At 40.7% G+C, this 26874-nt stretch overlaps 1 protein-coding gene across 4 annotated transcripts in view; it reads left to right on the top strand.

Moving 5' to 3' along the window:
• Positions 1 to 26874, top strand: part of LOC111871965 (gamma-1-syntrophin) — an 89162-nt gene that overhangs the window by 30977 nt on the left and 31311 nt on the right. For all 4 annotated transcript variants that reach the window (XR_004513844.1, XR_004513843.1, XR_004513845.1 and 1 more), the window contains exons 2-8: positions 9194 to 9353; positions 11210 to 11335; positions 15646 to 15792; positions 18153 to 18337; positions 19107 to 19265; positions 22419 to 22643; positions 25876 to 26082. Coding sequence is in view for 1 of the 4 variants with exons in the window: in XM_023865411.2 (XP_023721179.1) it covers positions 9194 to 9353; positions 11210 to 11335; positions 15646 to 15792; positions 18153 to 18337; positions 19107 to 19265; positions 22419 to 22643; positions 25876 to 26082 (1209 nt within the window). In the remaining 3 variants the exon portion in view is untranslated. The remainder of the gene's footprint in view (positions 1 to 9193; positions 9354 to 11209; positions 11336 to 15645; positions 15793 to 18152; positions 18338 to 19106; positions 19266 to 22418; positions 22644 to 25875; positions 26083 to 26874) is intronic.

Below are 26874 nucleotides of genomic sequence, written 5' to 3'. Positions count from 1 at the left end.
GTACATACTGACAACAGACTTACTACTCTTGCCTGTGATTCTGACAAACGACACGACAGTTCCCTCCTCTCGTCAGAGAGAGCGTCCCACATCAACAAACCCGCAAATGTCTGACAGTAAAAAAGATCTGGTCTTAAGCCCTAGATGGGCACTTTATTCCAAAACAGACTGGCCGACTGACCATCGATCGTAACATAACTTTGACTTTGATTAGAGAGAGCCTAGAGACGGCAGTTAAAGTAGTAGGAGGTAGTTGCAAGACAGTCGCCAGCCGGTAAGAAGGTGAACACGGAAGCAGAGGACATTGTTGGGATCTGTCGCCAGGCGGCGACTGGTAAAGACATTGTGAACTGAAAAGACATTATGCATGCTGTAGTTACAGTGATCTTTGGTGTGTGTAATTCAGTGAGACTGTCGTAGTTACATTCTGTAAGTGTTCAATATATCCAGTTCCCAGTCCAAACCCCGTCTATAGTCAGTCACGTGGCAATATACTCGTATTAAGCGTATACCATATTAGTTTTCTTATTAATTGTAACGACATATAAGTTTTAGGCATGAAAGAACTCTGATATGGAGAACCTGAGTAACTGAACTGAAAATTTTAGTTACAGGACAATTCTAATGACTTTTCAGGTCGAGACATATCTGTCTGATGAGCAACAGATACAATTTTTTGTCGTTATTTGAATGTATTTACTATTTTTTTTAGATCATGAATAAGTCTTCTGAAAAAAAAGTAAGTGTTCTTGGGAGGCTTAGAATTGAGGAAACGGTGTATAAAAATTTAATTTTGAAATGATACAGTGAAGGTTGTGGTGGCGTTTATGACTTTCTCTGTAGACACCCACGTCCTGTGGATTGAGTACTTACTCGTTGTCCATCTTCTGTTATTCTGAAACTTCATGACGTTCCGAACCTAGACCTCTTTCTGTCCTCAGGGCGAACTTTTAAGCGGAACGTACACATTTAAGTCAGCTGGAAACAGCTGGTGTCAGTCAGTCAGTCAGTCAGTCAGTCAGTCAGTCAGTCAGTCAGTCAGTCAGTCAGTCAGTCAGTCAGTGATCCCGAATATCATTCGCCGTCATCTGAACCCCACAGGAGTGACTGGCAGCTTCCTGGAATTAGTCCCTGTTTTAGAACGAAACGCCGAACACTAGTACAAAAAAAATAAGTTGATTTAAATGCTTAGGGCTTCAGATTCATGTCCTGGAGGTTTTGATCCGTATTACGACCAGAGACCGAACATTGTCCCCAGTATACCCTTGGATCGCTTGCTTCGAAACAACAGCACAAGAGTGAATCAATTAGAAACAATTTGTTGAGTTCGCTTATGTTCATCCACCATTTTCTAATTAAGGGACAAAAATGTTTAACACTTTTGCCGGACACGGTTCCTTTCCCGACGCTGTCAGTGTCTGACATATATAGCGTCGGGAAAGGATTCGAGAGGAATCGACGTGCCTGAAGAAAACTCCGAACTTCAGTTAGAATATCTGGTGTCCCAGACGAGATTCGAACCATATATCTACTGAATATAAGGGTGTTTCAGAATTCGGTATGTTTGTGAATTTTTTAAATGCCACAGTTTGTTATTTTCTGTAGCCTGGACGCGACACTGGCGTGGAAAAATACAGGGCACGATTTCTCTTCATGAATCGTTATGTAAGTGTTTACGTGTGCTACGAACGAAGACAGAACATTGGCGATACGTGTGAAGATAACCTGCATATTTTTGAGAAAAAAATTTTGCTAGAAATTCTCCCTTTACTATCTTACGAGACACCTCATCGCAATGCAAAAACACACTGCCCCCAAAATCCATCTATGATTAGCTCCTTCTTTTGCTGGGTACCTGGCATTCCAGGTGAAGTTGAGATAGAACACAGCACGAGTCTTGAACGGCCCATCCCAGTTCTGGTTCGTTATAAGTGACAGAATTCTGTAACTGCAGCTGTGCTATGTCACTGTCTTACAAGACCGCCAGACGCAGCTCCCAGCTGAATATTATATTTCCTCTGGGCGCAGCTGCTACACAAAAATTCTACCGAGCCATATCTTCCCACGTAATTCCATGAAATGTAAGTAAAACACCATAATTGTACAGTTACAACAGTAAACATAAAAAATAAAACTATCCCTGTAACAGGCGGTGGGGGGGGGGCATACGTTTATGACACGTCGAGGCTGCTACATTGTTTTTAGAAAATTGGCTCACAGATGGAGGTGAGGTTGTCAGGCTTACGCGCCGGCCGGCCTTTATCCCCAGAAAGATACCTGTACTCGTTTCTGTTAGAGGCTGAGTCGACCCCAGGTCAACAGCGGGGCTGGGAAAACCATTCAGAAAGGAAACTACCTTCGTCTCCACAGGATAAGCAACACAAGAACATACACAGCTAACAGTTAAGTTTCTTTTTTGTGAATACCAACAGATTTATAAAGAATTTCACTAATAATCAGTCACAAAATAAAGTTTCCTGTTACGACAGAAACCTAAGTTACATCTTTATGTATAACTCTAAAACTCCTTCATGGCCGCGCCATAGCTCAAGCGGTTAGTCACTGGCTTCCCACCGCGGCGGCCCGGGTTCGATCCCGGGGTCTGGTCAAGTGGGATTTGTGGTGAACAAAGTGGCGCTGGGGCAGTTTTTTTCCGAGTACTTTGGTTTCCCCTGCCAATCTTCATTCAACCAATTGCTCCACAATCACCCTCACCTATCATCTGGGCCTGGTACAATAGGCCAGAATTACAAGTACAAGTACAAGGGACTTAGTCGCACTCCACTAGCAATAAAAAAATAATAATGTGACGGTAAAATGTAACGTTTGAGACGTAAGGAAATCTCTTTCCTGATATCAGTGTAATTCCGGTTGTCACGCGTCATGATTAGTACGAACACCAACGTCGAATTTATTATAAATAGTGGGATTTCAACCGCCGCATTGTACGTCAACAACCCTCGACCTCGGGTTTAAAATTGCGTGAATTTGAATTAGTGTGCATAAATACTTTTTCATAAATTGAACACTCAGTCTTTGCTGAACACGAATGCAGGGAGGTGCCACGTGCGGCCATATCAATGAACACTCGCCGGTAGTTACTGGTATAGGATTTTTACTGCACCTACAATAAGTGTGTGTCGAGATAGCGCAGTCTGACCTACTTGTACCAGTCGATTGCCTAACACGTGCTCAAGGATAGGCAAGTTATATTCTTATTCTGATTCTTCTTCTATTCCTGTTGCTCCCACTTGGAGCATAGGGCATCCGTAAAAAGTTTCGTTTCACTTTAGTTTCTTAAACTTAGACAGTCTGTAGGATTCCTTGAACGGGGGAACAGCCCGTCGCAAGGTAGTTACATAACACAGACGCACAATGAACACAGATGTCCATGCCTCGAGTGGGATTCGAACTAACGACCCCAGTGTTCGAGCGCGGCGAAGACAGTTCATGCCTTAGACCGCGCGGCCACTGTGATCGGCCAAGTTACATTAGCATAATGTTAAAAAATGAACTTAGACGAGTAAATGCAGTAAGTATTCATGTTTAGGAGCTTATGCTTTGTTTTGTTGTACAAGAAACTGAACGCAAAAATGGCGTTTTGTCATATAGTGAACCACTCAACCATCTGAGATGGTGGAGATTAGTAAAACACACGAAACAAATGTTATATCTGTATATTTTAAGTACTAATTTTGTAACGTGTATTAAATCATATTTGAATTGTTTTCAGATTTCGCTGACAGTATAGAAGTTCAGAAATATTCTTGAAGGGGGTGGGGGGACAGCCGGTGCGTAAGGCTGAAAAACCTTACCGCCATCTGTGAGTCAATTGTCTAGAAAATGTGAGCCTCGACGTCTCACAACCGTATGGGCCTTCACGGTCTGTTACAGGGATAGCTTTACTTTTTCTTACCTTTACGCTTTTTTCAATAGCTTCAGTGTTTTATTAGTGAGCTGTCGAATTCGAAAGTGGCAAAATGAGAAGTAAACCTAAGTATGTAGTGTTCAGTATATTTCAGCATAATTCAACGTGAGGAAACTGCGACAGAACATGTAGAGAGTATTATGTGTGCATTTAAATATGGTCATAATATTCCTCCGAAACGTCTGTTGACTTTCAACGGACTATACGGCGTTATATCCCAGAAGATACAAATCTTGAGGAGCAGTGAATTTCCATATAGGAGACAGTAAGTTGTATTGCAAGCTGCAATCTCAGAAATTTAACGTTCCATTCGCACAACTCAATACAAAACAGAACAGAGAAAGGCTTGTTCGATTTCCCACAGCCGGAGATACCGAATTCTGTCGCTAGTAACGAACCAGAATTTGGAAGGACCCTTTAGGACTCGTGCTGTGTGCTATCTCAACTTCATCCAGAACGAGAGGTACCCAGCAAAAAAAGGAGCTAATAATACATTAATTTTTGGGGCAGTGTGTCCTTGCATTGTGGTGAGGTATCTCGCAAGATAGTGAAGGAAGAATTTCTAGCAAAATTTTCCTTCAAAGGCATTCACATTATCTCCACACTTCTTTGTTCTGCTCGCCTTTATCGGTGTTCAGCAAAGTAGCAATGGCACAATTTGATAATAGAATACGTAAAAACTTGCATAACAATTCATGGCAATAAATCGTGCTCTATACTTATCCACATCCGCCTGACGACCACAGTACACAGCGCCAAGGTTAACGAGAATGTGATTAGTAATCAGTGTAGTTACGAGTAAATCAAGGGTGAACTCCAAGTAGGTGTAACAGAGAAGCAGCAGACTTGCATGCGAGAACCTCGATCTGGACTTCGACTACCGGGTGACAGATGGGTTCCGTGATTTTACTCAGTAGTTTCAGCCAAATGGCAGGATACTTTTTCCATTATGCCGAGACTGCTTCCTTCGAAACGCTTTTCACCAGACGTCCTACCAGTCAACTGCATACCGTCAGCGGCGCAATATACAGGGTGCTTTAATGAATCGGGCGATTTTAAAAACGTTATCAACACTAAACTGTTGCTTTTATTTGGTTTCAACACACATAAGTACAGTATAAACATAAAAGCATTTGGTTTTTCTTAATTAACTCGATGAGAACAGAAATAACACCATATTCTGACTTTGGAACTGTGAAGTGGCCTCTCATAAATTTTTTGGGGTTTCTGTCTGAACAATAGCGGAAATTTTGCTTGTTAACAAACCCCGACAAATGAAAATTAGCTGTATCGCTCATCAATAAGTTGTTAAGGACATCTTGGTTTTGATTAATTAATTGCAGAAAAGTCTGGCAGAAATCAACTCTGTTTTCATAGTCGTATTCGTGTAGTGCATGAGTAATTTGAATTTTATGGGGGTAGAAGTGGAGATCTTTGTGCAAAATCCGCCGAACGCTGCCTTCGGACAGCCCGAGTGATGTAGCGTGGCGACGCACAGACCGGCGTGGACTTCGTTCAATGGCTTCTCGCACTGCCGCTACATTCTCGGGTGTACGTGCTGTTTTTGCGCTACCACCTTTCTTCTTTAGTGTAGAACCAGTAGCCTCAAAGTTTTGAACCCAGGTCTTGATGGCATGGGCAGACGGAACAGCACGATTGCGATGAATACCCAACTCTTCGAAATTTACGCTGAGCGATCACGAAAATGTCACCGTTTTTGTAAAATGCTTTCACAGCAAAAGCAAGTTGTGATAGAGTCCACCGCTTTGAAATTGGCTGCCGAAACACGCTGCCAAATCGCCCGATTCATTGACGCATTCTGTACATGTATGTACATACAGAGAAAGGGGATCTCATTGCGTCCCTGTAATATAAGCATCATATTCTTCGCTCAGAGGTAAGCAGGAACGGTCATAAAGACGAGGGCCAGTCCAAAAGTAATGCCCTATTCTTTTCTAAAAATACCTTTTTTATTTTACAACATTGTTATCCACACTGTGAATAGGCACAGCCTTTAGGAACAAAAGTAGCCCCCTTCTCACTCTCAACTGACTACCTCGGAACAAGGACCTGTATGTCCCGCGGTGAAAATCATGATAAGCACTCCTGAGTCACTTTTTCACTGATGTCGCAAGAGAGTCATCGCCTTTAAAATGTGTCTCACGAAATTGTATTTTACGAGTTTATCGAGTTTATCGTAGTTTATCGAGTAGGTGATAATCTGACGGTGCCAGGTCTTGTTAAAGGGGCCTCTTGTCACCACGGTATGGCGCGTCCTCAGGTTGCGGATCAAGGAGACTGCCTCCAGACATGGAGTGAGCTGCGAGTATATTGGATAAGCAGTTGCAGACAACCGGCAAGGGGTAGTCCTCCAGCGTGGGGCTTTTAAATCCCTCACCGTAAAAAATAAGCTTGTTACGAATATCACAAAGGACCTCGGATTTTGGCGGATTCTTTGGATAAAGGTCTTAAGCTAAGGAAAATGAACATGAGATTTGGTTCGTGAAGTGCAACAGGACAGGGACCAGTGAAGGGCTCTTGTGAACACGGTAACAAACCTCTGGGTCCCATAAAATGTTGGGAAATTCTTGAGTAGCTGCATAACTGGCGGCTTCTCATGAAGTTAGTTAGCCAGAATAGAACTATATGATAGATGTGACAACACTGTCCACTTTAATTTTGTGATCGCCTCCGTGGTTGGCAGTCTGATATGTGGCCGTCATCCTTCCTTCGGTGTGGTTGCATACGGCGCACCCATGAATGAAGCTTTTTCAGCGTGTTCGCTTACGTTGTGGCTCCTCTTCTCATGATGACCACAAGCAGAGTTCCTTCCGAATCCATGAAAATTGTCTCCGTTATCTCTCCTGTCCTCCGCGATCACCATACCTCACCCCTTCCTTCTACTTGCAGGCCACGCCCAACGGCGTAACAAGCGCAGTGAGCCGAGGAATCCCATTGAGGCGGCTAAGGGCAACATGCAGCATTCCCAACGTCTTTCAGCGGGCCAGGAATTCATGGCGGAACAGGGTTCAGTTCTGCGTTTCAACATCTTTCATAAACCTCGAGTGAGTGGCCAGATGCTGTTCTGTTCACAGATAACAAACTCTTTTTCCAAAAATACGACATTTGACCACTCTTATTTCTATGTGTTTCCTATTGACATATCTGACTAACGAAAAAGTAAACTAAAAAAAACGGTAAAGCTATTGCTATAACAGGCCGTGAAGGCCCATAGGGTTGTGAGACGTTGAGGGTCCCACATTATCTAGACAATCGGCTCATAGATGTCGGTAAGGTTGTCAGCCTTACGCGCCGACCGCGCTTTAATCCCCAGGAAAATTATTTAATTAATTCCTGGTACTCATTTCTGTTAGAGACTGAGTCAACCCCAGGGATATAGTGCGGCTGGAAGGATTAGGTCAATTGAAAAAAAAATCCAATGACCTCATCGGGACTTGAACCCGCGACCTTCCGGCTTATAGCATAGCCCCTCAACCAACTACGCTACCGCGTACCTAACGAAGCAGTTGCGACCATAATATTTGCGTGGCGGTTTCAGCGAATGTAGAACATGATGTTTATATTTAATGTATGATTAATAATCACGAGAATACTACGTCATGGGAAAGCAGAAAGAAGTGCTACGTGTCTCAGCAAGAGCAGAAATGCTAGCGTGAATAGCATTAATTATATTGAGGTGTCCCGTCGATCTCTGCGTCCTTTACTGGCCATCACAGGGAACAGTGTGTATTGTTCTTATCGGTCTTACGAAGTTCGTAGTTTATTTTGTGACAAAATATTCCCGTACCTTCAAACTTAATAACAGTGGGGTCCTCAAAATGTATTTTGCAAATGTTAGAGTGGAAGTAAATAGATCCGAGCTGCCAAAGATTCTGCCAATCGACTGTCGAAAACATTGAAGGAGGTTATACCTCGGAAGGAGTCCCGTATATTCTATGAAATTTCCGTTGTAAATTTATCTAGCAACTCTTTAATGATGACGTAACAATCAACGTCAATATCTGATGATAATGGAGCATGAAAGATATGTGAGTTTCAAAAGTGTCCTTCCCTTGCGGAGCCTGTACTGATATCAGCATCTCTCTCCCCAGAAAGCTCACTCTAATGCTGGCTTTGTGCATTATTTCCACATAATTCCCTGTGTAAAGCAAAAATTATTACGATATGTTCTACTAGCTGTAAAATTAAATGTTAGAACATTTTCCCCACAAAGTGTCTTTGCAGGTTTCATATGGTTCTCAGAATAAGCACTGATAAATTTTAAACGAGCATAAGCCAATTAGTCTCTGTAATAAGAATGCACTGTGTTTTTATGCATAGAAACTGTATCATGAAATGGTATTTAGATACAATTCATGCCTCAAAAATGTAACTTTGATTTTAGGTTTTGTTTCCTGTTTTAATTAATTATGATAACTACGTATGGAGGATGTGAGTTGTAGTTAAATAAACGTAAAAACCTTAATGCTTACCATGAGACAGATTTCGCGAGAATGGAAATTTTTCGATATGGGCACACAAAAGACCTTGTTATTCCTTTTCAGAAGTGTGTTGACGTGGCAGCTTTAGCTTGTGCATCTTCCGCGAGGACAGTCCGATATGTCAGCGTAATCTCCTCAGAGACAGGACATTCGTTCACAACGCCAAACACAATAAATAAAATAGAAAAACAAGTGATGAAAAATTACTATATTTGAGCTTTGAATTCTCGAAGAAATCGTAATGGGAATTATGAGCTACAGGGACATTTTGCGAAAAAAAGCGGGCGAAACTAGCATGTGTAAATGAGCGCTCCGCAAGTACGAACAAAGGAGAGAGATGCCAAAAATAATAGGCATATTATTATTGAAAATCAAACGTAAGATTTCAGAGTGAAAGCTTTGCAGGGCTGCAAGGAACATAGTGTACATGGACGGACCTTAGGTTTTGGCATGTGTCACAGAATTAAGTCACTGTTAACTACGTGTAATGACTGTAATAGACTGTCCTGTGATAGAAGCTAGCTACTTCTAACGGACCCACCCTTCTCACCTGAGTACGGAAACAGATATAGTTTGTGAAACGTTTTGTTCGTTAGTGTTTTAGAATACAGGACGATGGACGAAGTTAAAAAAACCCAGCAGTCCCTTATATGATCACAGTTTTGGGCTCCATCTAGTGGTGTCAAGGGGTTCCGCCCCGTAGTTTTAACTCCAATCAAGCGTGTAGTCACTTGAATTTGTTGACGTGTGGCATATGTTGCAGGAGCGCATCGTGAGTGTGACCAGGCAGAAGGTGGGTGGCCTCGGACTTAGCATCAAAGGGGGCGCTGAACACAAGCTTCCGATCCTCATCTCAAGGATATTCAAGGACCAAGCAGCCGATCGGACGGGAGAACTGTTCGTGGGAGACGCCATCATCAAGGGTAAGCTGTTCGTCCGTTTGTCTGTATGATCCTCCATGTCTCAGTGGCCGTGACGGCAATTCGGCGTTCAGAATTCAGTCTTGTGAATGTTTCGGGAACGTCTAGACTTGTGTAACGCACAAGAATTAATTTTCCATACCAGTAGACGTATAAAATACCAATCCTTTTAACTCTACGTCTTCCGTGCACCTTAAAGAAGTGGCGTGGAGATGCTTCGACGTGAATAACAGAAACAATACCGACAGTGTACAACCGGAGACGGCGTACAGAGTCAAGAGACCTTTAGTGACAGATTTACATATCAGACACTGTAGCTCCGTGATTTAAGTCCACAAGCGAACCATACCGACCGAGCGACCGCCGCTTGTCGGCGAAGTTTAGTGCCAACTTTTGCGGATAGAGAGTGTCGCGTGGTCAGCGCAACGAATCCCCACGGCCGTTAATTTCAGTTTTCCAGACCAGAGCCGCTATTTCCTTGAAATAGCTCCTCAATTATCATCACGAGGCTGAGTGAACCCCGTTCCAGACCCACTACTTCTCCGAAAAAATCTGGTAGCGCCGGGAATCGAACCAGGAGCGCTGACCACTAGACCACAGAGGCGGTCTATCAGACTGTAAATAGATTAATCTCAATAATTTTGACGTTTTGAGTAACGTGGCGCAGATGTTGGAGCGCTCCTTCCGCGCGTTCTGAGCTTTTAGAGCTTAATGCCGATATGCCAGTTAAAACGTTTCGATTAAAGGGGCTGTATACTACGATTACTACATTAGTTCGTCACTCACCTCCATCTAGTGTTGAGGTCAACAGGTGTGGAGCTATCCTTGTAACAGACCATGGAAACCCTTAGGCTTGTGAGACGTCGAGGCTCCCGCATTTTCTAGACAATAGGCTCATAGATGGTGGTGAGCTTGTTAGCCTTACGCGCCTGCCACCGTTTACAGATAGAAAATATTCATTCTTTTCCTCACATTGTGGTTGACTATGTCTCTTTATGAAGGTGAATTTGTGAAGTAAGTTTAGATTGCAGTGAACTTCCAGCCCAAGCATCAATTTCTGTACTTACAAATAATGTAAGATTTGAGGTTTTCACGGCGGTGACTATGAAGAATGTCGTCTTCTGGGATGTGGCGCCGTGTAGATACTGTGTAAACCGACGTTTCGGAGGAACGTATTACCTCCATCTTCAGGGTATAAAAATCCGCAGCCACCTGTTCACGCTGGTTCCTCGTTTGCGGATTTTCATACCCTGAAAATGGAAATGATACGTTCCTCCGAAACGTCGGTTTACACAATATTTACACGGCGCCACATCCCAGAAGACGGCATTCTTTACAAATTTTGTGCGTGGATTACAAAAAGATGTGTTTGAAGATAAAGAACATACAAAAGTGTGAAATAATAGGATATGCTGCAGATGCTATCTAGGTATAATCCTGAACTTCAAACAAGTACTCCAAGGAATACATGAACCGAAATTGTTAGTTCTTCATGGAGAAACTTGAAATGTTATGAAGAAAATAATAAATCAGAGGAAAACAGTGGCAGGAATAACGCTACATCAGAACAGTGAAAGGTGTGGAAATGAGTGTCAGTCAGAGTGAATATGCATGCTCTTTGTACTCCTGAACTCGTTTTAAGGGTCTAAATATTGTGTACAAAGTGTGTCATCCATAGAAATAGGCAAGAATATGGAACAGCATGTAAATAGTTATTATAATCTCAGTTAAGTTAGTATTAGGCTTCAAAATTTAATCACAGTACAGATTTTCTGAGGAGCTTTTTTTTTTATCACCCTCACTTACAACTTAAAATGAACTAATTTCACTGTTGTGATACTATTCAACTTTGTTTACAGTTAATGGAGAATACATCACTTCCTGTAAACATGATGATGCAGTCAACATCCTGCGCAATGCCGGCGACCTTGTCATGTTAACCGTGAAACATTACAGGGCAGCCACACCTTTCCTCCAAAAAAATTGTAAGTAGTCAACATATGAAATTTAACCTTTCAGGAATCTCATGTGCAGGAAAGAGAGATTTATACAACATGCCACTTATCAATTTGGTTCAAGCAGTTATGGTTCTGACTTGTATTCAGCAGTGCCTGTTTTGAATCTTGGCCAGGAGTCTGAATACCCTAATTGAGGCTTTCTATGGCTTTCTATGACCTTCTTCAGTTCTTCTAGGAAGATGCTACATTCTGACTGCCAAGCCCCATCAGAAAAGTATGTGCTAAAAACGTCAGAGCTGCTTGGGGATAAAGGTTGTTGCACAGAAAACCCCAAAGTACTGCTCAAAAACTCCCTTCAAATGACAATAGAAGTAGACAGCAAGCATACCTCTTCCCTCCTCTAGACATCAGTATGCTACACTTGATGCCGTCTAATGACAGAAATGCTCTACTAAGTCACTAACATGAGCCAGTTTCTTTGACTGTCTCAGATTGAAATGAAGTACATCCAGATGTTCTCATTGGCTCATGGTATGCAAAAGGGTTTAATGAGGTCATAACAGCTTTCTTCCACATTTCTTCCAGTTTATTATTCAGTGTCATCAAATCATTCAGGGCCATATATTCTGGGTTACTGACATCATTTAATACACTACAGGGAGAAGAAGTATACAATGCTGGAATAGAAACAAACAAGACCTATTTTGAGATAAGGCCTGCACTGTGATTTTTTTCCTGAAGGTGTGTAGAAAAACATGAAGGATCCTTAGCCAGTCCAGTCGGTCTCCCAGCTGAAAATGGAATTGGAAATCTACTTACTTGACACTGCACCATTTGTGCCATCATGGTGACAGGACACATGGTAGCTTAGTTGGTTGAGGTACTATGCTGTAGGGGGGCACGCGGTATCGTAGTTGGTTGAGGGGCCATGCTACAAGCCAGAAGGTTGCACATTCAAATCCCGATGAGGTCATTGGATTTTTTTGAATTGACCTAATCCTTCCCGCCGCACTATGGTCCTGGGGTTGACTCAGTTTCTAACAGAAATGAGTACCAGGAATTAATTAAATAATTTTCCTGGGGAGTAAAGCGTGGCTGGCGCGTAAGGTTGACAACCTTACCGCCATCTTTGAGCCAATTGTCTAGATAATGTGGGACCCTCAACGTCTCACAACCCTATGGGCCTTCACGGCCTGGTACAGGGACAGCTTTACTTTTACTATGCTGTAAGCTGAAAGGTCGTGGATTTGATTCCCAACTAAGTCAATGGATTCTTGAATCGACCTGTTCCTTCCAGCAGCACTCCAACAAATGCATGTACTGAAATTGTTAGTTCTTCATGCAAAAAATTAAAGGTTATGAAGAAAATAATAATAAATTATTGAAAAACAGTGGCAGGAATAACATAAATGAAACTGTATACATTAGAGTCTGGTGCAGCGTCATGTTAGAATGAAAGGTGTGGAAATTTGGAGAGTCAGTCAGGCTGAGCAGACATGGTGGTCTTGCTCCTGGGGTCGACTGAAATTCTAATAGAAATGAGTACCAGGAATCTTTCTGAAGGTAAAGAGTCGGCAGCAGGTAAGGCTGACAACCTCACCGCCATCTGTGAGCCAGTTGTCTAGAGAGTGTGGGAACCTTGATTTTCCACAAACCTATGGGCCTCCACGGCCTGTTACAAGGATAGCGTTACCTTTTAACAATCTGACGGGAGAGACCTGTGCTTCTAAGAATTTAATAGAACAATAATGAATGGTAAACTGACATGGGCGAAGACCCCTCCCCTTAATTTCATTTTGAAAGAAAACTGAGAATGTAATTCTTTGTGTTTTGAATTTTGTTGTAAGATTTAAGGTTCTCACAGCAGTGGTTATGAAGAGTTCTATCTTCTGGGACATAACTCTGCCTAGCCCATTGAAAGTCAACCAATGTTTTGTAGGAACAGGTTTCCTCCTTCTTCAGGGTGAAAAAATAAACCAAGCAAGACATCAGTGTGAAGCAAGTGGCAAGCAGGCTTTTCTTGACTTACTGTTTAACCTTGAAGATGGAGGAGACACATTACTCCAAAATACCAGTTGGGTTTCAGTAGATTACAAAGCACTGTATCACAAATGATAGAACTCTTTGTGACCACCACTGTGAGGACTAAATGTTCCCACACAGTTGAAATAAGAGATGAAATGTATGAAGAGAAAAGGGACCAAATCCAAGAAACTGTGGTCGCGGTGCAAGGGCCAAGAAGGCCCAACCCTTATACATTCATTCATTCAAATCCAAGAAACATGTGTCTTACAAAGTATGCACTTCTGTCATTGGCACTGCCATGATGACTCAATTATTTAATAATTTCTTCAAAATTTTATCAGGTGTAGCTGTCATGATGTGTTCATTGTCATCACTTAACTCAAAATTCTTGCAAATAATTGAGTTTGGAGAATAGAAAGCGGTAAGTAAGGACAGTATGAAAGTTTATCCCTATGAGTGATATGTAACTTGTTCAACATCTCCCTTAATAATAGGGCACTGGTGAAGAATCCAGCCATCTGAAAGTGGTTCAGTTTTCTCTATGTCCGACATCTCTGAGTTCAAGCACCTGGTTCTTAATATAGCTTTCAAACTCTAAATATACAATTGTTTTGGCATGCATACAGCAAATTAACTTTGATGTGCTTGCCTTTAATGACCTTGAACATTTAGGATATTCTTTTGTGACACGTATATCATTTCTTCTGTGGATTATATTAAAAATAGTAACATTTATCTTCATTTGTGACAGGCTTAATGACATTATAATTATTTCAAATCTGTGAAACATCAGAAGAAATTACTATCATCTGGGAAAGGAGATTTTAAATCCCAAGGCACTGCAGGGCTGGTGGGCAGATTTCACCTAAGAGTTATGATACGAGACTGCAAAAATGAAATAGGTGGCCAACTGGAGTATTTGCATGCACTGCTACCATAGTGCATGCGGTAGTATAGTTGGTTGAGGCACTGTGCTACAAGATGGAAGGTAACGGGTTTGAGTCCTGATGGGGTGGATTTTTCAATTGACATAATCCTTCTAGCTGCACTATTGCCCTGGTGTTGACTCAGCCTCTAACAAAAACGAGTACCAGGAATATTCCTTGGCATAAAGGGTGGCTGGCGCATAAGGCTGACAAACTTATCACAGTCTGTGAGCCAAGTATCTAGAGAAAATGTGGGAGCGTGGACGTCACAACCATATGGACCTTCATGGCCTGCTACAGGGATAGCTTTTACCCTTATTCTGTGCATCAATTTGAATGCACTGACAGAGGTTCCACTAATTAAGTTGGCCATTATTACACTTCCTTTTTGGCATCTTAATATGGATTCTTAGTTACTGCAGAGCTTTCATTACTAATTATAGAATCAGCAGTGGGCAGTATTCAATCGTACATACTTATGCTTTTAAGAAGATTATACTGTAGAGAAGCTGATTAATGTTGACTGATCTCCCATTTCACCTGGTGGACCAAAGACCATATAAATGTTAAGACAGTATCTTATGTAGGGTGTATCTGCTATCATGAACACATATTCTTAATGTACCTCTTAGCTATTGGTATTACACTTTATGCAGCTGAAGAAAGAAATACAAAGGGAGAACGGAGAATTGACTTTATGACACTGAGGTAAATTGAAAATAGGTCATTGGTATAGTAAATTCTAGTATATGGTCACTGTTCCTAACTGACTTTAACATTAGCGTTTCTCTCATGTTTGAAAGGCCTTTGCACCGACTGATTTTCCAGGGGTATCTGCTTTCCATAGTGCCTCAAAGTGGATCATATTGATGCTTCCTTTGTCCTTACCAGCTTACCATTTTAAGTATTACATTCATCACTTCCACATCACTTGTAGCAAAAAGAAAAGGGGTCGTGACCTTGCAACCTTAAATATTAATAACTATTTTGCACTGGCATTGAGAATTATTCTATTGCCTGTCAATATTATCACAGTCTCAGCATCTTTCCAGCAAGTGGTCTGGTGTAGCAATAAATTTCCAGATTTCTAGTTGGGAGTTATTTGATACAAATTTTGGCTGGGACATGGCTAAACTAACTAAGATCTTTTTGTGGTTTTTCTCAGTCCTTTAAGCAAATACTGGAAGCGAGCTAGGTTAGGCCATGACCGCTTCCTTCTGGTTCATCCTTTGTCCATCATCCCAACATTCACAACTATACAGGTTACTTACTGACAGCATCATTAAATTCTAACACTCCCGGAAGAATTTCATCATAATAACACTCTATTTGTAAACGAGTTTTGTCATGCAATTTGACTTATGTTGAGTGTGTTTGATATTGCAGTACAGAGAGATGAAAGTCACCTTGACAATGAAGGCGCTTCTCAGCTGAGATCTGAAGATGGTTGGAGGTCGCCTAGCAGTAGTCGACCGAACTCAGGGTCCTTCTCCCCCACAGGGATGCAGAGGCGGTGGATTGACATTGTCACAGGTTTGAACCACTGCACAATTAACAAATGAACTCCTCAGAGTTTTTGTTGTTGTTGTTGTTGTTGTTGTTGTTGTTGTAAGTTCCATGCAAAAACTTTGGTAAGGCAAAATGTAAAGTCCCTGTGTTTAATTAATTAATTAAGCACCATGACATGAAGACATAATGGAGGAATGGAAATATAGGTCCAAAATTTGGTGGGTAATAGAAATTCATAACAACCCACTTAATTTCTGCCTGCCACCATTATGGGAGAAGCCGGGATAGTGCAGTGGAAATAGCAACCGTCTACATGCTGAACGACCGATGAGCTGGAGTTTGACTCCATATAGAGTCAAGAATTTTCTCTTCTCCATGTTGCCCAGACTGGCTGTGTGGCTCATCCAGCCTCCTATTCAATTGGTACTGGGGGCTATTTCCCCTCAGCCATGGCTTGAAGCTGACCACTCACCTCTAGCTAGTGCTGAGGTCAAGAAAACACAGATCTATACATCCACTCCAACTTGCATCTTCAAGAAGTAATGCTTAATTAGTCAAGCACAAGGACAACTTTACCATTTTGGGATTCTGAAGGTAAAGCTAGGCTGTTCCCATTTTTCCACCCTGAACTCTCACTCTTAGTAGTCAGTAAATCTGATATAGTTAACTGGACAGGAATTCTCAGACAATTCAGCATGAATAACTGAATATCTTGTGTGACATCTTTCCCCAGATGTTGATATATCGTTCCAGATTTGTTCAGTGAAGGGCATTTAGTTTCTAGAGAAGTCTCCAGTACAGTGACTGCCAATATATAATGGGATAAATCTAACCCCATCTGAGGAGGTGTTGACTCCAGTCATGATAGGGATAACACCTGCTCCAGAGAACATATTGAGAGCAGCAGAGAAGTTGTCACCATTCCCACATTATCTGGCTGGCATGTCCAGAACATATCAGGACAAATCAACAGTCTGAAAGCTTAACGTTGACTCCAAGGAACGTTGTATAAGAAGAAGCACAAGAAACAAAAAGGAAGAATAAATATAAGAGAATGTTAAAAAGAAAGAATTGAAGGCAGGAAGGGAAGAGACCTTGATGAAACATCCTTTTCCTGGGCATCCCAGTTTTTCAAACGCAGGAACTGTTGCTGAGTATTGACTGTTGTATGACAAAAGGAGTTCTCAAAATGTCAGCACCTTGCCCCACAGAACAAATAAAAATATATTTGCTCTTGTATGGAGAATTTTGCCACAACACATAGTTGTGGTATTGTGGCATTGTCTGTTCTGGATGGGTTGACATCAAATGTAGTTCTGCAGATGCCGCAGTAGATTTCAAGAACAATTTTTTTCATAAATTCACCTAGTGCTACACCTTACATTACCTTACATTACATTACGTTACATTTATTTTTTCAATAATCTCCACGTAGGGCTGGATATAAAACATGTCACATATTACAAATTCATGATGACTACACATCATACATCCTTGGTCTAGGAAAACATATAATCAGGCCTCGCACAGATAGCTCAAGTTGTCAGGACAACACACATAGGCCATGGAAAAACCACTGTCGAATTCACACCTTGCCATTCCATGCACACTGGCCAGCCATATCATCAATACAGTATCATTATAACATATTAAAATTCATAACAAACACGAACATCATACATACTACTACCCTTACAAGCAAGTCTCAACAACGTATAATGCAAGCACACAGACTATTTATTAACTCTTAACTTTTGAGCCCCTTGCATGCTCGACAAATTCGTCAATAGAGTAAAATGAGTTACTTTGCAAATAATTTCATAAAACAGACCTAAATTGATTTCTATAATTTTTTAAAACTATGATATTTGACTGCACAATGTTAGATAGCTGACGCCTGAATAATACGCCCCTCTCTGATAGGATGATAAATGTGCTGTAGGTATATGAAGGTGGTCATTCCTTCTTGTACCAATCACATATACAGAGCTATTTGTCTGAAACTTATCCAAATTATTAACAACAACTATAACTTTCTGTAGCAGTTAGAATATAGGCGCATGAAGTACCCCCTCTCTCCCCTGTACTCTTTCCCTCAGTTTTCCCACTATGTAGATTTCATCTGACAAAAAACGAATCAGTAAGTCTGTACACATCTTCAGCCATAGACATTTATTCTGACATATGTCAAACTTCCTTGAATCTTGACTGTTCCAAACAGTTTACAGCTCATATGATTTATGAGTGTAAGCTAGTGTATTTTGAAAGCATCTGTTCTGTTTGGGTTTAATATCAGCATTTACATTACTTCATGAACCAAAACTTAGCAATGATTTTATGTGGCACACACAGGAAATTAACTTATGTCTTGATACTTTTTGCAGTTCCGCTGATGATGGCATATGTGACACGTTATATCTTCGGAACAGACAAGTTGCGACCTAATGCGTTTGAAGTGAGAGGCCTTAATGGAGTGAGCACTGGGATCATCCACTGCGATGATGCAGCTATTCTTTCCCAGTGGCTCAAATATATTACAGACAATATTGTAGGACTCACAAACCTACAGGTACTAATAGTTAAGACCCATAGGAGATTTGGGGGGCAGACAGTAGCGTTGTTGGTTGAGGCACTTTGCTCTAAGTTGGAAGGTCGTGAGTTCAATTCCTGATGAGGAAGTAGAAGATATGAATGACAGCAAAATTGATTGCTGGTTTCTGCACTCCATCAGTAACCTTGTACTGGTTTGATATTTTTATATGAATATATGACTATATTTTAGACACTTTGTATGCGATTGGTAAACAAAATGTACATAGTCCATGATTTATTTAATCCGTCTTGCAGTGCATACACTCATTTATCTCCTTCTCTCCCTCGCACTACATGTTTCGGCATAATAATGCCATCTTCAGGTGCTTACTTATCCACGTCAAAGCACCTGAAGATGGCATTATTATGCCGAAACATGTAGTGCGAGGGAGAGAAGGAGATAAATGAGTGTATGCACTGCAAGACGGATTAAATAAATCATGGACTTAAATCAGTGCAACAGGACGCTAAAATATAACAAAATGTACATATTTCTATTAATAATTAGTTGAATATACCAGAGGATGGCCTAAGGTTTTGAAGGTGTAGGGCACTTTGATCATTATCTTATTAAAGAACTTGTTATATGGAATGGTACTTTGATGTTGATCCCGAAAGGCAGAGAGCAGTGAATCAGAGCTCATGATGCTGCTAGAACAGTTGCAGTAAGAGTCTGTTGTAGTGGATGTTGTGCTGTCCAGTATATGATGAGCTGAAATTTATATGTAATTTTTTAAAATTGCCAGATGAAGCTGTACAACCGGAACTTCCCCGCAACAGAGCGGATCGAGTACATGGGCTGGGTGAATGAGGGAATCCTGAACAATAATCAGCCATGGCAAAACTACAAGCCAAGGTTTCTCACGCTCAAAGGCACAGATGTGTTACTTTTCGACTCCCCACCAGTAAGTATCCAACGAAGATACTACTAGAAATTGTAAAATTAGTATCATTGTTTAAATATAATATAGGAGTCCATCTCTTCCAACAATCAGATTTCATCACGACTTGTGTATGCAACATTACATATGAAAAGTCCTGTGTATGTATGTCTGAATTTCCATCTGGTGTGTGAGTGCCAGAGACATGTTAAAACTAGAATCTAGTAACTTTCTGATCATGATTTAACAGTCTACATGTACATCAATCACTGATAATGGTGCACTCTCTATCCCATTGTAGACATAGTATATGCTCCCTCTTGTGTGTAAGCAGCATGCATGGATGAGTAGGAGACTGGGAAGTAAAGCTACTTTGGCATGAGGAGAAGGTGAATGTTCATGTTCAAGGTTCAGCTGCTTTATCCCAGTGAAAAAGCTCTCGGTACCTGGCATGGAAGGAACCAGATGTGGTCCGGATATCATCCTAAAGGAAAGAAATCCCTGCTCCTGTCAGGAACTGGGCTCTGGCTACCCAACCAACAGCCAGTCATTTCACAATTTTAGCTATTGCAGCTCTGACTTGTATGTTTTGTAATTTCATCACTTTCATTTTCCCCATCATATCTACAACACACAGTTTTCTCTGTCACCTCATACCTGTGCCAATATCATTCATTATTTATGGTTTGTTTAATGATGTTGAATAATATTGTCACGTGTTTAGTGTATAACGCGACAAATAACTTCACGCCATATTTGATATAGCGAATTTTATTTCACATTCGCACTTACAATCACCCAAATTACAGATTCACAATTACTGCTATCTGCAGTATCACAAATACGACACTCCAAATGCCAGAATGCAACTGACTGGTTGCTGGCTAACTCAGAACTCTCTCAGAACTAACTCATAGGTAGCTGCCTTGAGAACTGTTGATCACACACTCGCTCGTAGGCTTGCTCGGAACTAACTCGGAACTGTCTTCAGCGATGGCCACGTTACAACTCAACTCCGCAGGCAGCGCAGCTCTCTTATATAGGGGCTGTGTGTGCCTGTTACGTGCCATGTCACAGTAGGAAGCGGTGCCGCGTCACCGTGTTGCGTCACCGCGCGTTGCGCGTTATGTCACCACAGAGGGGAGTGGCAGGCTGGGGGACTCGCCTATTACCATAGTAACACGAGCGCTACGTTACCGCCATGTACCGCTGGGGAGGTAGGGGTCCTCCGTTGCACAACATGTCACAATATTATGGCATGTAGACACATTGCTAGGCAATGGCAACGGCCGTTGCTAGGCAGTGGCTGAGTAGTGATAATGTGTTTATCCACACAGACATGAATGCAACAATGGGGTAAATTTGAAGCGGCGTTTTCTATGCACTCTCTGCCAAGTAGTTAGAGAACTGCTGATGCTCAGTCGTTGTGAGCTGGTAGCTGAGGCCAGGGATCATTCAGAAACCCAGAGGAAGGGGAACGTTCGTCACTAGAAACCGCTACCAAGCAATGGCTAGTGAAGACTAACAGACTGAGAAGACCTAGTGTGTCCTATAATGATTGTGAAGTTAGTAGAACAGTGAGAGCATAATCCTTATGTGTAGTGATGAGTTGTAAGTTCAAAAAATCAGATTACCAATCCAAACCTCCTCTATAATCACTAAAATCATGACAATATAAAGCGAGGTCCTGGTTTTCACTTGAAATGACTGAGGAATATTACAGAAAATCGCAATAAGGATGGCTGGTCTCCCGTGTAGCATTTGAACCTGTGCCTTTATGAGTACAAAACAGTGCCACTCAATTGACTGCAGCTCATGAATATTAATGATTTTGGAGCCAAGTCATTTTGTAAATGCATATGCATACATAGTGAAGATTCCTGAACTGGGCTTAGAGGAGGAACATATATAGTTTAACTTTCCACCAACATACCTCTGTTCTACTTGTATTCAAGGGCACAGTTGTAACCAGAAATACATTTCTTGTGTTAATTTGTAAGATTGCAATTTTTAAATTTAATTTTTGTGATCTAGTTTCTTATTAACATTAGCTGTCTTACACTATCTGATAACACTCTGTCATACCTGGGATTTTGTGATATGATTGTGAGACATCATTTCCAGGTCATTATTTTGACTCTCTCTTATCTGTTACTCAAAACTTTATTCCTACCTGTTCCCTCCTGCCTGCATCACGGTTTGCATGATTTCTCTCCCTCCTACCTACCCCTTTGTCTGCCTGCTCTGCCTGTCTTTTGCACTTTTATGACTCTGGAGAGGTAACGCATCCCAGCAAATTTGGTCCTGGCTGTAATCTGTTTTGTGCAAATCATTGTATGGCTTCAGGGTTGAATGAATAAAGTCCTGAGCTGAGTGAGTGTGTGTATTTTTCTAGTATGTCTTCTTAGAAACGTCATTTCACGATTTTATTATATCTTTTTATGGTAAGCATTTATGTTGGAGTGTCTCTTGGAAACCTGAGCAAGACTTACCTTCAATTTGTATTTTCACTTTTCACATTGTATTGTCATGTGTGCTGAGTTCAACAGGGAGGCAGGACTTTTACCAGAATTTTCATTTGCCACCCTTCAAGAAACACTGCTGCCTCCAGATGATTCTGGAAGCTGAGGAGACCGAGGTGGCTGAATCCTGTGAGAATGTCCTGGAATGAAGATGCAAGAATAAAAGAGTGTGGAATTTCTGGGTTCAGTGAGTCTGTGCTTAGATGCAGTGTGTTGCATTTGTGTGTAGCAAAACGGTGCAGCAAAAAGCATGTAGTGAGTTCAAGCTGGCGGTGACAAGACAAGTGCAAGGAGGCAGTGCAGTGGTGTTCAGTGCAATAGTAGTGATGTAAAACAAAGTGATTGCAAAATCATAAATAAATAACTGCTCTGAAGCCAGATAAATGTGGACAATATCTTAAAAAATAAATAAATCTTAAACTGATACTTTTAATTCTTCAGGCATTGGAAGTACATGATTCTGAAGTTCTCTCCAGTCCAGTATGAAATGGGTGTGAGATTTTTAAACTTTGTACGTTTATTAAACCCTGTGCAGTGTTAAATTCCAGAATATTGGAACCTTCTAGGCTTAGAGTAATGTGCTCTAATGAAGTCATGCAGAAATACTACTGATGAATATTCTGTTAATAGAAATGCTTTGTATATGCTCTTGCAGTTAAATATAATGGACTGGCTGAAGTGTGGCTTAGTCTTCAAAGTCTACCAGACAATGTTCCGAGTGATCAAGGATTCTGAAAATGTGGATGAGAGACAACATTGCTTCCTGATCCAAACATCAGGCCATGAGTCAAGGTACTTGTCAGTAGAAACGAGACAAGAGCTGCTGAGAATAGAGAATGCTTGGCATTGTTCTGTGTGTGCAGCCGTCATGAAGTTAGGGGTAAGTCATGTCTTACTGAAGCTTGTAGATCTCATATTTGTACAAGGGGCCACTTCCACAAAATAATTTATATCAGGCCTATCCAACTCATAACATATGTGTTGCATGTGGTCTGAAGAAATATCCATTCTTTCTAAAAAATATGTATCAGTACTTTGTTGTTGAAAAACATTACAAAAGTATTTACTACATAATTATGTAATTTTTCGATTAATTTTGCATTACACTTGGTGAATAACTTATAGAATTATATGACTCCATGATAGTATGTAATATTCATGCACCCTAGTAATCTAGACTACTTCCTTAACAGATCTTGATATCATTGTTCACTAACAGAAGAATCTCTTTCTTACATTCTTTAACTTGCTACTACCAAGACAAATGTACATAATGTCTACTCTTATGAAGGAGACATCTGATGAAAGTTTGCACTCTGTAACCAATTCAGAATTAGTGTTTTCTCTATTTTGTCTCAAGCAAATCTATTCCATTCTTTTAATCTTAATATGTAACATTACAGTACATTAAATATAAATAAAAAATTTTGAACCATGTGAGTCCTATTCTTATTGCTGAATAACTTCATAGATTTTATCATTTCAGAGCACATACATTTGTCAGTATATTGAAAAAAGAAACATGCTTTTTGTAATGCAACCCACAGGTATGTAAAGTACAGTGTGGCCTCTCAGTGTTTTAAAGTTGGAAGGCCAAGATTTGTATTTTCATCCATATATTTTACCTGTTTCATTTGTCATGAAAAAGGTAAAGCTATCCCTGTAAGGTTGTGAGACATCGAGGCTGCCACATTTTCTCCAGAGAGTTGGCTAACAGATGGTGGTAAGGTTGTCAGACTTACTCACCAGCCACCCTTTACCCATCCTGGTACTCGTTTCTGTTAGAGGCTGATTTGACCCCAGGGCCATAGTGCGGGGATTCACCCAACCTCCTATCCAATGGGTATAGGGGGCTCTTTCACTTGGGGCAAAGCTGCCGGGGCATGAAGCTGACCACTCACCTCCAACTAGTGCCAAAGTAAAGAAAATCTGGATCTATACATCCACTCCCTCATTCGCCTTCATGGCATAGTGCTTAATTAGTTAAGCACAGGGACAACTTTACCACTTTTTTACCCTTTATTTGTAGGGAATGATGTGTGGCAAAATTATATGTTTTAACATTTTAAGGGGCACACGGTAGCATAGTTGGTTGAGGCACTATGCTACAAGCCAGAAGGTCATGGGTTAGAATCAGAATATGGTCATTGGATTTTTCAGTTGACCTAATCCTTCCAGCCGCACTAGAGCCCTGGGATCTGTTGGGAATCTAGTAATGTAAAAATGTTCAAGTTGGTAATAGTGATCTATATTCATTTGTTTTTGTTTTATGTTATAATAAAAAGCTTCTTCTCATCCAGCATGGCTGTTAAGTGATATGTAAGCAGGACACAAAGAAAGTCAACAGGATCAACTCAGCCTCCAAGAGAAATGAGGACCAGGAATCTTTCTGGAAGTAAGGGCAACTGGCGCATAAGGCTGATGACCTCACCACCATCTGTGAGCTAATTGTGTAGAAAATGTGGGAGCCTCGACATCTCAGAACCCCATGGGCCTCCATTGTCTGTTATAGGGATAGCCTTAGCCAGTGGAATTATCAGCCTCTCTTGGTCCAAATCTATATACAGGATGATTCCAACAAGTGATGCTATTTTGTCTGTGTTCTCTGTACTGAAATTAAAGTGGAGCATTTTGAATGAGAATGTGTGAAATGTATTTAGTGATGGAGGTACAGTGCTTCAAAAATTGGATGTTGTTTTTAATCACATGTTTACGTGGTTTCAAAATAATCAATTTGTGTTAAATCTGGATAAAACAAAACTTATAAAATTCACCCCAACAGCAGTTACGAGCTACCTTCTATACACTGTTTTTAACAAAAAGCTGAAAGAAGTAGAAACGATAAAATTTCTTGGTTTTCAGCTGGACAATCATCTGACTTGTAAGGGACATATCAATGTTTTGCTTCATAAGTTGAGCACAGTTGGTTTTGTAATGCGAAATAATAATACTCTTAAAGCTGTATATTATGCATATTATCATTCATTGGTGAAATATGGAATAATATATTGGGGAAATACATCAAACAGTCATAAGGTCTTTGTTATGCAAAAGAAAATATTAAGAATAAAGATGGGAGTGGGCCCAACTCATACATGTAGAGGCCTCTTTAAAAAGCTTGACATACTGCCAATCCCATGTGTATATTTGCTCTCATTGATGACATTTGTTGTTAATAATTTGGATAAGTTTCAGACCAATAACTCTGTATATGTGATTGGTACAAGAAGGAATGACCACCTTCATATACCTACAGCACATTTATCATCCTATCAGTGAGGGCTGTATTATTCAGGCGTCAAGCTATTTAACTCTACTGTCAGATATCACAGTTTTAAAAAATGATAAAAAACAATTTAGATTTGTTTTACGAAATTATTTGCAAAGTAACGTATTTTACTCAATTGATGAATTTGTCGAGCATGTAAGTGGCTCAAGACTTAATAAATGGTGTGGGCGCGTGAATTATACGCTGTTGAGACTTGCTTGTTGTAAGTGTAGTAGTATGTAAGATGTCTGTGTTTGTTATGAATTTTAATATTTTATAATGTAACTGTTTGGATGATATGGCTTGCCAGTGTGTGCGGAATGGCAAGGTGTGAATTTGACAGTGTTTTTTTCCACGGCCTAGGTGTGTTGTCTTGACAACTTGTGCTGTCTGCGTGAGGCTTGATTATATATTTTATTGGACCAAGGATGTATGATGTGTAGTCATCATGAATTTGTAATATGTGACATGTTTTATATCCAACCCTACAGGGAGATGATTTGATCCATGAAGTGAAAAATAAATGTAAATGTAAATACTGTGCCACCAAACAATTTAGTTAAATGGTTAGCTCTTCTGCTTTGTACTTTGCAGTTCCAGTTTAAAATCTTACCTGGGGACCAATTATCCTGTTAAATTTACTATACCCTTCCTCAGACCTCCATGAAAATTCTGGGCTACTTAATACTCATTGATATATGTGACTTTCTAAGTAGCTGTGCTGAAGGTATATTAAGTGCTGCATTGCATCTGATTTCTATGTATAAAGCAGTGGAAATCCATCGAATGTTATGAATTTTAATAATGAATGTATAAAGACATTTGGTTTTATGCTTCTTGACAGAGCAAAACCTTCAGTGTCACCACCTCAACTGGCAAAACAGCTGGCCTCACACTGGACTGGCACATGGGATTTGCTCTATATGACATGGAATCAAAGACATATTCTTGGAAATATAAATTTTCTCAGTTGAAAGGTTCATCTGATGATGGGAAGTGCAAATTAAAGCTTCATTTTCAAAATGCTGAGAACAGGATAATTGAAACAAAAGTAAGTATGACATAGAAAATATTCCTTGTTGCCTTGTCCACATGCAGGAGGTTCAGGGGGGTTTTCTCTAATTCTGGGATTAAAGTTGATACTTACCTTCAACTACTGCTGAGGTTAAGAAGTGTACAGATTTATCTCTCCCCCCCCCATCTATATTATAACATTATGATTAGTTACAAGGACATCTGCTTCACTTTTATATCAGTCCTGAGAAAAAACAAAGAAAAGGAAAATGTGTAATATCTGAGGTTTTTGCTGTCATGAGTGTGAAGAGTTCCATTTTCTTGGATATAATGCCGTGTAGTCCAGTGAAATGACCGCCTCTGTGGCCTAGTGGTCAGAGTTCCTGGCTACAGATCCAAAGGTCCGGGTTCGTTTCCCGGCGCTACCAGATTTTTTCGCAGAAGTAGTGGGTCTAGAACGGGGTCCACTCACCTCGTGATGATAACTGAGGAGCTATTTCAAGGAAATAGCGGCTGCGGTCTAGAAAACCGAAATTAACGGCCATTGCACTGACCACGTGACACCCTCTATCCGCAAAAAGTTGGCACTAAAACTTCGCTGACAAGCGGTGGTCACTCAGTCGGTATAGTTCGCTTGCGGACTGAAGTCACGGAGTCCAGTGAAATTGCTGCCTGTTTCATGTTGGTTTCTTGCTTCGCTTACTCTTCAATCCCAACAATGGAGGCAGTACTTTCCTCTGAAACACTGGTTCACTTTCATCATACTGCATGACATTATACCTTAGAAGATATAACTCTGGTTAGTAATTAATGGAAACCATCATTCATT

The sequence above is a fragment of the Cryptotermes secundus genome, unplaced genomic scaffold, assembly GCF_002891405.2.
Source record: "Cryptotermes secundus unplaced genomic scaffold, Csec_1.0 scaffold137, whole genome shotgun sequence".
Classification (NCBI taxonomy): domain Eukaryota; kingdom Metazoa; phylum Arthropoda; class Insecta; order Blattodea; family Kalotermitidae; genus Cryptotermes; species Cryptotermes secundus.
Note: the sequence above shows the minus strand (reverse complement) of the source record. Positions and strands in the feature narration are given on the sequence as shown.